This window comes from Pollachius pollachius (genome assembly GCF_949987615.1).
Source record: "Pollachius pollachius genome assembly, chromosome: 1".
Lineage (NCBI taxonomy): Eukaryota > Metazoa > Chordata > Actinopteri > Gadiformes > Gadidae > Pollachius > Pollachius pollachius.
Genome location: NC_136934.1, coordinates 35,122,782 through 35,133,051, shown reverse-complemented (window position 1 = coordinate 35,133,051; position 10,270 = coordinate 35,122,782). Strand labels below are relative to the sequence as shown.

General features: G+C 43.2%; 1 protein-coding gene across 1 annotated transcript in view; it reads left to right on the top strand.

Moving 5' to 3' along the window:
- Positions 1–60: 60 nt before the first annotated feature.
- Positions 61–10,270, top strand: part of agmo (alkylglycerol monooxygenase) — a gene marked incomplete at both ends in the record, with an annotated part of 43,379 nt that continues 33,169 nt past the window's right edge. The window contains 3 exons of the mRNA XM_079730027.1: positions 61–174; positions 4,506–4,636; positions 5,373–5,524. Of these exons, the coding sequence (XP_079586153.1) occupies positions 61–174; positions 4,506–4,636; positions 5,373–5,524 (397 nt within the window). The remainder of the gene's footprint in view (positions 175–4,505; positions 4,637–5,372; positions 5,525–10,270) is intronic.

Here is a 10,270-nt window from a genome sequence, read left to right as displayed (position 1 = left end):
TTTAGTTCACCTGACCTTTGCTGGACCCAAAGTACAGGAAAAGGCGCAGTGGCTGGGGCTATGGACGAGATGAAGGACATCTCCATGGCGGGCCTCCGTTCTATGTTTTACATGGTCACACCTAACGAGTCATCTTTCCAACATGTCGAGGAGGTCCCGAAGTACACGAGCCAGGTGGGTAGACCTCCACAACACAGCACAGAGGCGCAATCTGGGCTCTGCAGCTCTGTGTGCTTAGCCCATTGAAAGACTGCACTGGTTTAAAAAAAATAAAAAAAAGCTACCGCGACACCTTCACCCAAAGGGTCTACAGGTAGACCTAAAGGGTCCCCACGTCTCACGGGGTGGACCACAGGTAGTTCCAAGGGTCCCCGAGTCTTACTGGTTGGACCACTGGTACACTGGGAGCTGACTGGTAAGAAGCCTATCAACGTCAAAACATGTGTCCAGTTGGCAATTAAAAATCTGTTTATTTGAAAAGGAAGTAGAACATATGACACAAGCAAACAGACCCTGGTCTTCACATTGTATAAAACAAGTAATGAAACCACATGTGTCCTATTTGCGGTGCTTTATGGCGGTAGGCTACTCGCGTGCAGAGGGAGGCTGGAGATCGCGTGTGTTTTCCCTCATCAGAGCGGGTTAGTGTAGGGCTGCGGCCGGATAGGAACCTTTCTGACTCCGAAGTTTCTCTGGGGCAGCCGTAATAGGAGCTGGTCCAACTCTCTTCATGCTAACGAAAGGTGCTTCAACGCATCCTTTCTTACAAACGCTTCAGTACATCTTTTGAAGGGTTTTTGTTTAGATGTTCATTGTAAAATAATGAATTCATAAAATACAATTTGAATATCTAGAATATCTTAGGCACTCTCTGATGGCCTAGATGGCCCTGACGGTTCCCCTCTGATATATATATATATATATATATATATATATATATATATATATATATATATATATATATATATATATATATATACATAAAATGTATTTTTATATATAATTTCTTATAACATTTTCTTAAAAAAAGATGGGACATAATCACAGAGGTCCTGACCTCGGTGTCCTCATAGCTGTCTACGGCCATGGTTACATTGGACCATCCATCACCGGGGATAATGCTGTCCCACAATGCGGTTAAAGGTTGCTACTGTCAAGGCTAACGCCTTGCGGCACTAACTTTTCAAAAGAGTCCGACGCACAATTCTTCTATTCATGGAAAAAAAATAATTCAACATGACTGACAATTATTTGCCCAGCATCATACTTCTTATGATCTATGTCAATCCCCAGGAGCGTGAACGACCATGGTTTTGACCAACTGTTTTTTTTTCCTTTTTCCTTTTTTAAGTTCAATTCCAATTAATAAAGTATAATTTTTCACCTAGGTTCCAACGTTTATTTAGCCTGCGTGAAACAGCGCTATTCGGACCCACGGTACAAGGTATCTAAGAGGCGCTTTAAGTGTGGGACGTTGCAGTCTCATCACGTCAGACCCGCGGCCATCACGACCGCGGTTCGGTATAGTGACGTAGTCTAAGTAGCCTAGTGTAAGGTTCTCCCTGCACCTTGGTTGTCCTTATGGATTTTCCTTCACATCTTCTCTTGACCTAATGACCTTTTCCATCGATGTCAAGGAAAAGAGTTTAGGAAAGGACACTGGACTTCATTACATAACCCATTACATATGATTATATCCAACCTCGACCTAGGACTGTTGTCTGGCACCGCGACCATTGAATTGTTTTTGGGCGGGGAGTCTCACCACAAAAAGGCTTTGCTGGACTCAGTTAAGCAAGTTTTTACATTCGCCATGGTTGTCATCTGTTCAATGATTTGTATACAATGATAACAGTTTCTCTGACAGCATGATAAAGTGCATTGTAAGGGCGCATATTTTCAGCTTACATCACTCATCCGTGACCCTATAAAAACGTTTTGGAAAAACACAGGACATCTGGTCAACAAATGCCATTTATTTAACGTGAAGTCCCGTTCCAGGAGAAAGGACACTACGGCCTCAGTGCCACTAGAAACTGTCCGCAGCGACCTTCAAGTAGGCACATGCTGTACTCTGGGTTCATTGTTTTTAATCCGTATTGGAGATCATATATTATTTTGAACCAGCAGGCCTACGTCATAGATTATACTGACCTTGTGTGTTCTGCTATTCATTGGGTTGTAGATCCAATTGAAACAAAATATAAGGCACGAATACAATTTTATTGTTTAAACCAAGCAAAAAACAAAGAAGCAGGCCAAGAGTGTTAATCCATTTGTTTTAAAAAAAAAGTACACAGACACATATGGATGAAAAAAGGGATCAACTCTATCAACAAAAGTCAAACACCTTTCTCTTAATAAAAAACAAACTAAAAACTCAAGAGTGTGGGTTTGGGGAGCTAAAAGTATCCAGGAGACAGGATCGGAGCAGAGGGCAGGTCTGAGACCTGCGCTCAGCGTGATAATGTCTCCCTCGGAGGCTTCGGGAGGGAGAGAGACGGCCTGCGCTCTGCACTCGTTTGTTAGCTGCGCCTTCCACCGCTGTGGCCAGATGTTGGGGCTTTGCGTGTGATCGTGGATCCCTTGTGGCGGTCTGCCTCTGCTTGTATATTCACTCCTGAGACACACGCATGCACACAAAAACACACGCATGCACACACACACGTAGCATAACACCTGCATGCAACCATATGTGCACTTCCTATCCACATGCAGCAGCCAACAGCTTGATATGTGCATGCACATAAATGGGGCACCCACACGCACACGCACACACACACGCACACGCACACGCGCACACACACACACACACACACACACACACACATCTGCACTCATTGACATTGGTATAAACTGACGCGGACACACGCACACCCTTTCTCCCTCTCTCTCTACACACCTGCAGACATGTAGTCCATAAACCGTAGGGGGCCTTGAGAGGGCCTGAGTCACAGGGCCTCATTGGAGGACCAGCCAGGCAGGCCCAACACTCATGCGGGTCAACACCATGACCTGGGCTTGCTAAGCCCATTCCTGGCTAATGGCTTCCATGCATACCCGAACAACCTCTATATCTTAGTATATAGTAGGGGTGGGAAAAATAATAAACTCTTCGATGCATCGCGATTATCTCTAGGACGATTCCGTCTCGATGCAGATAAATTAATAATCTGAATTTAATTTAAAAAAAGTTATTTTTATTTATTTTTTTTCTGCCTGCTGCAACATTCTGTTCACCAGAGAGGGATTATTTTAGTAATTATACAATTATTTAATTTATACTCTGTGTGTATTGGCCAATCTGATCTGTATTGACACGATTGCGATTCAGCCTAGGCATAGCATGCAAGCAAATCCACAGCCAGACACAAGAACTCCTTCTAATTCAAGAGCAGCTTTTTCTTTAATGACATAGAAAAGAAAGATTAGAAAGAAAAAAAAAGTGAACCCTATTTTTTACATACTTCCATATTGTTTTGTAATGCAAGCTGCATTGATTATTGCATTGTTCATAGAAAGTCATATTTGTGACAAAAGCTTTTTCACTAATAAAATATTACATAAGTTAATTCATCTGTTGATGTCTTTAATGATCATCACAAAAGTAGGAAGTGATTAGCAAACTGAATAGCAAAGCTCGGCAATAGCTCAGATGTATGTATATATTTTTGAAAATCCCGCATGGAAACGTACATACATTTTTTTGTTGCATGGAGATGCATCGATAATCGTTTTAGAATCGAAACGGATCTCTTTCCTTTTACATTGATTAAAGCAATTGGTTGTTTAATGTTTAGTTTGAATGATAGAAAGACCCCTAGGCGGAGCGACCAAATGTGACTTCATGTGGTTCAGAGGTCTGCCTGTGGAACAAGGTGAGACAGCGGCCCTCAGGCTAAGATTAATGTCACTGGATGGGAACATGGCTGTCAAGTTAAAGTGTTGCTTACTCCAGTGCTACTATGTTGCAGGTACAGGAAGAACAGACAAGTCAGACAGAAACTCTCCTCTAGTCTTCCCTGCACAACAATGGGGGGTGCAGAGGAGGGTAGCCTTGCTAGCTGAGCAGAATATCCTCAGTTCACGTTCCAAACACAATGTTGGGCAACAGTTCTCCTTCAAATGTTATGTTACGTTATAACTGTTTTTCTAACTACATGAACTAATAACTCAAGTGTGTGTTTTGTGTGTTTTTGTGTGTGTTTGTTTTGGTGCGTGTGTGTGTGTGTGTGTGCGCGTGTTTGTGTGTGTGTGTGTGTGTGTGTGTATGGTTGTGTGTGTCTGTGTTTGTGCGCGTATGTCCATGTGGCCGTGTGTGTCTGTGTGCCTGGTGTGTGTATGTGTGTGTTTGTGTGTCCATGTGTCCATGCGTGTGTGTGTGTGTGTGTGTGTGTGTGTGTTTTCTTGTGTCCTTTTGTCCGTGTGTGTGTGTCTCCCTGTGTGTGTGTGTATGTGTGTGTGTGTGTGTTTTCTTGTGTCCATTTGTCCTTGTGTGTGTCCAGGCCTCCCCGTTCTTCATCTCCCTGATACTGCTGGAGCTGGTAGTGGGGTGGATTAAGACGGGAAAGCCCATTGCCTCCATCAGTGACGGCATCACGTCTATATTCGCCGGAATAATCTCCCGGCTGCCATCGTGAGTCCACTACACAGAGATGGCAGAAGCTAGGAGAAACTCGATTATACAGCTTTAACGTCATACTTTTACAGTGAATCAACATAAGCATTAACAAATAAGCTTTAAGAAGCAGAACTAAATTTCGATCTATATATCCCTCAACCCAATATAAGATAAGCAAGAAGTGATAAGGCAGAGGTTTATTGATGCAAGGTTTCATTGAATTAATTAGTAACAATGTAGTGCATATTACATGTTTATTGATTTTTTTGTAGTTATCTTGAAACAAATATAAATGGTAGACAGGTGAGTGATAATGGTTGATGGTCCATAGTGCTGCTCGGGAGAAGATACATTGAAAAAAAACAAACACGCTATCTGTACTTTATACACGCTTCATCCCTGGTGCACAGTTTCACAACTGCTTCATAACCGTTTACGAGGCTTCAGAGGATAACCTGAGGTTACAGGTGTAACGTTGCCCAGGTGAAGGTTCACAGGAAGCTTGTCTTGTGGAATTATGTCCAGCAAGATAAGATATAAACATATAAACAACATCCAGCTTGGCCCGTGAGGTTGCAGATTACAACCGATCTGCAACCTGCTGTCTTTCCGCGAGATGACACCAGATCATACAGACTGCACCTTTAAAGAAAGAAAACAAGGTGTTAGACAAAGGGTATTAGAAGCAGAAAGTTGGAAATGACTAGACAATAAAGGCCGAAATACAGTGTTGAATGTCTTGATGTTTCAGGTTGTTCATGAGGGGCTTGGAGCTGACGACCTACATCTTCGTGTGGAACCACTTCCGCCTGGTGGTGCTGCCCTGGGACTCTCCCTGGACCTGGTGGCTGGCCTTCCTGGCCGTAGACTTTGGCTACTACTGGGTGCACCGCTCCTCCCATGGTACTTTTCGTTTTACAAACTTTTATGTTCAGAATAAAAAGCAAAAAAGCATGCTTCACTCTCATAGTTGAAGCAATCTGCGCCTGTGCATTACGTTATTCCACAGTAAGCATTAAACAAAGTCTGCTCTCTCACACATTAACCTGTTAGGCAATCACCCTTCGCATGTAGCAAGCTACCACAGGCATATATTCTAGCTGGAACCCACTTGAGCAACCTACTGTTCATACTAAAAAGGTGAACAACTGCGTGTTTGAGCCTGTAGTTGTTTTCATATGACGTATGAATTGTATTGAATATTGAATATTATTTGAATACCATCCTATTGAGCTTGAAAAGGGTATTTGGCAGGGAACATTTTTGAATGTATATATATATATATATATATACACACACACACACACACACACACACACACACACACACACACACACACACACACACACACTTGAACCGCGTTATAACCCGGTTCAACACAACGCAAATTCGGATATAACGCGGCCCGTTGTGGACACAGATTTTCCGGTCCGTGAATTTTAGAGTGGTGATCTCTCCACAAAATTGCCTATAAAACACACAAGTGAGGATCAAAAGATGACGGCAGAACATATACGAGCAGCAGAGTGGAAACTGGACGAACACACTCACGCTGACGCCATGCAACGGATCGGGGCAGGCGAGGATGGCCGACCTACAGGGTTCTGTCAGATGAGAAATCTCTGCGACACAAGTAGAGGAAGGAGAGGATGTTTTTGTCAACTTCTTCCTCTTTTTATTAACATTTAAAGACGGGCAGTTAAAATGGCGTTTTAACATGTTCCCGGGAATAAGGCGGTCATCGTTTTGTGGACCCAAACGGCTGCATTATATACATCCCACCATATTGCTCCATTATTTTCAAATGTTTTATGTTAGCAGTGGCTGAACAATGTGCAGGCCCTAGGAAATGTCCATTATTGTTATAATGTCTAAAATGTCAAATTTCTGGCTATATATTTAAGAATTGGAAGTGCATAAGAGGATTGGACTTTGGGCTAATTTCCCTGTTGTTGTCAATTCAACATTTCAGATAGATTCCCAAACTCTAACTGACAGGCCGTACGTATGGACAAACACATACATGAAGAACACAATCTCCTCTCATTTCCCTCCTTGTCTGTCACTGAGGATTCGGCCAAGCCAGCAATTTGTTCAACATTTGTTCAACAAAGAGCTTCAGGAAATATCTTTTTACACAACCCCTGCTCGTACCGTTGATCGAATACTAAGATATTGTCTATAAAAATCCCTTCCTTAAGTGGTAGCTAACGTACAGCGAATCCCTGAACGCTTGGTGTTCTACCTTCGTAGGGCTAAATCAACCACGAGTACAAAGAGCGTGTGACGAATGACGCTGGGACCTTGGGGGACGCTTGTCCCCCTCGCAGGCAGGAGGACCTGTGAGGAGAGCGCACACATCATATTTTTCTGCAGGAAGCAATTATTCCTGAGTTACATCCAGCTGCTTTGGTACTGTGCAGATGTTGAGCTGTGTCCCCAGAGTTCTGTGGGGGAGGAGTGGGGGGGGGCTCCCAGTCCCGGGGTCTGTCAGATCCATGGCCTGAAAATACTGATAGGTCTTCTTTAAGCTTCTCCTACTACCTATACCTCTCCTCCCACCCCAACAAAAGATAAATGGACGTAATAAAAGGGAATAAGACAACGCTGGCTCAGCTCCAGCTCAATTTGTTTTTAAGCACTGTGGGCTGAATCCCCGCTTCCTTCTCTTTGAATCGCTGTTGATTTGTTGATGTGTGAGGCAGAGGCCGGCAAGACACACATGCTTTACCAGGGAGGAGGGGCTGAAGGGTATTTATTTGCCTGCTTTTGGAGCGATGCTAGTTTTGGGCTCTGCCTTCATTTGACTTCACACATACCGTCCAAATGGTTCTGGTCCAATGCCCGCTGTGCTCGGTGTTGATACTCCAATCTGGATAAACAGAGGCTGTTTTAGAAAGGCCCAGAGCCAACCGTCGTACTTTGTGACGGAAAATTACCCGGCATACCTCGGCTCAAAGATTGCCTTTCCTCAAAGGTAATAAAGCACATTAAGAAACGTCCAGACTTTGTCATTATCCTGAAGGATGTGGTGTTTAAGCAGCGCTTAAAGACCTGTCAGACCCTAATGCGCTCCATGGGGCTGCTCGGCTGTTTTGGGACTGAATTGGTTAAATACAAAAGCCAAACTGCCATCTGATTTTGTTGAATCGCATTATGTCCAATCCAAAGTAAATGATACATGCCTCAAAGCATGCGGCTGGCATTTGTTCTACAAGGCGTCCAACATGTCGTGGCCTTTTCATATATCGGCTCTTTTCGCCGAGACGGTCTCAATTTTATTTTTGGAACCACCGTGGCGTTCTGAAATGCGTTTGAAATCCATTCTGAAAATCCTTTTCTTTCCAGCGCCTACGTTCCCTTGCTGCTGCACGGCAGGCTAGTTATTATGGAACATTGTGGGGTTCCAGATAATGGTTTTGTGCCGGGAGGCCGCAAGGAGCTCGCTGTGGATGTAAGCTTTTCCTCCCTTGTTACCAAAGGAAAGCCGCCCGCTGACCACAGCCCTCGGGCCAGGCACGGTCCTGCGCTGCTCACCAGACGCTCCCCGACGCTGGGGTGAGGTCATCTCGGTTTACCAGGAACCTGAACTGACACGTGAAGCGGGGCTCAGGCCAAGTCGTCTGGGGTCGCCCCCGTCTGGTCTGAGACGTGCTTCGGTTCTGGAGAAGGCCGATGGTGGCGGTGGTGGAGCTCCGGGCAGACTGTAGTGATAAAAGATTTTCTGTCGTGTAATGATACGACTCTTGCTGGATTTGCTTTCAGGGACTCCTCCTTGTTTTACAAGGTCCATGCACATATATCTGAAAATATATCTTCTTTACAGTTTGGCCAATTGGGGCCTTAATAGATCACTTATAGGATACTTTCTATAGTTCCAGTGTGCTCTAAAAATCGGTGCTATAAATCCGCACAATGCATATTAAAAAAGGGAACATTTTGTTCAATAGAAGGCAGTACAAGAGGCCAGAAGTGTCACCCTCTGTTGGGAAATAGGAGAGCCTCTATAAGCTGGACTCTAAAATATCATTTTCAATCTGAACCACTTTATGACTTTATTCCTCCAAAGCGCTCCTTTCCAGTGTGTTCTACTTGAAAGGACCGTTGTCTTAATTGAGTGGAAAGTGGTTTGAAAAACTGCCATTTGTCTCTGCTGATGCCATCTTTATTGAGAAGACATCACTATTCTGGGCAGCCCCAGGCTTTTCATATATATATATATATATATATATATATATATATATATATATATATATATATATACACACACAGTATATATATAGATATAATGGGAACAAAGTAAGGGGAAAGTCAGCCTGGCAGTCTTTCAGGGGCTTTGGATTGGACTCCCCATTTACATTTTAATATGCCCAATTGGACCTGCACTTTGGATCAGGGCCTGGAAGGATCTTTAATCGGATTCAGAGCGATGGTACGCCAGTGATCCGGAACACTTTCCACAAACAAACAAGCAGAAAGAAGCTAGTTGTAGAAGCAGCTGGTGGGCCACTCCAAGCTCATTGCGGCTATGAGCCAGGAGGACAATCTTAATGGAGCTGCAGGGTCACATGAGGGTTCACTTTATTTTATTTTTTATCTATTGCACTGTCCCGGGATTGAGGGATCCCTCTTCTGTGTTCCTACTCAGCGTTTCTTCTCTTTGGATTGGGGGAGTCCGACCTGGCTCTTTTGAGAGCTTTAGGGTTGGGGCTGTTGTATGATGTGGGCCTTGTGCAGTGCGAACGCCACTAGCATTCTTCTGTTGGTGCGTCTAGACCTTCTTTTATAGAATCCTTTTGAATGTTTTTGTTTATACTTATCTTACTAAGTATATCGTACTTCATCAGCCTACCGATGATGGGTCACTCTGAATTCTGAACTCTGAATGTACCGATAACTATACAAATATTTTTTTTATTTAAGAAAGAAACCTCATCTGTATTGAACTCATGAATCAAATTAATAGGATCTACACATTTACGTCTATTAACTAACTATTAATATTGGTATTTTAGTAACTGCCAAAATTATCACAGATAAAGTGATACACATTCCGTAGCAAATGCTCCAATTTCTTTGGCGTCATTAAATTTTTTTGCACATAATCAATGGCAGTATTCTAGGCTTTGTTATCCTCTGTAACTGTATATGTTATCTGTCATTTTTAGCTGCTGCCCAAGGTTGTTTGTAGGGATACACAATTTTTACTTTTTGTAAAGGATTTATCAAAGATGAGGATTAGGTTTGAATAGCCTATAGTCTATTTATTTAGGGTTAGGGTTATCAGTTATCATGGGCAGTTAACAAGCCTTTAAAATCCATTCTATTCCATTCAGCAGTTACAAGCTCCCATCTGCATCTTATTCTCATCTTGTCTGTATCTTTGTTTTGTCCGACACAAGTTATGCTTACAAACTGCCCTGGCCTGATCGTTTTCTCCAATACTGCCCACAAACTAACCAGTTTATATCCTGAATTTGTACACCCCTGTGCATGCTCACAGACTTAGAGACTGACTTGTTTGATATACCTTTATACAGCCGGGAGCTGTGAACTACATTTCTATTCAGAAGTAAGTGCTTAGGCTGTGTTCCACTGAGGTAAGAATTGCCCCCTCCTGCACTTACCCTCCCGTCTAGCCTGAATGTT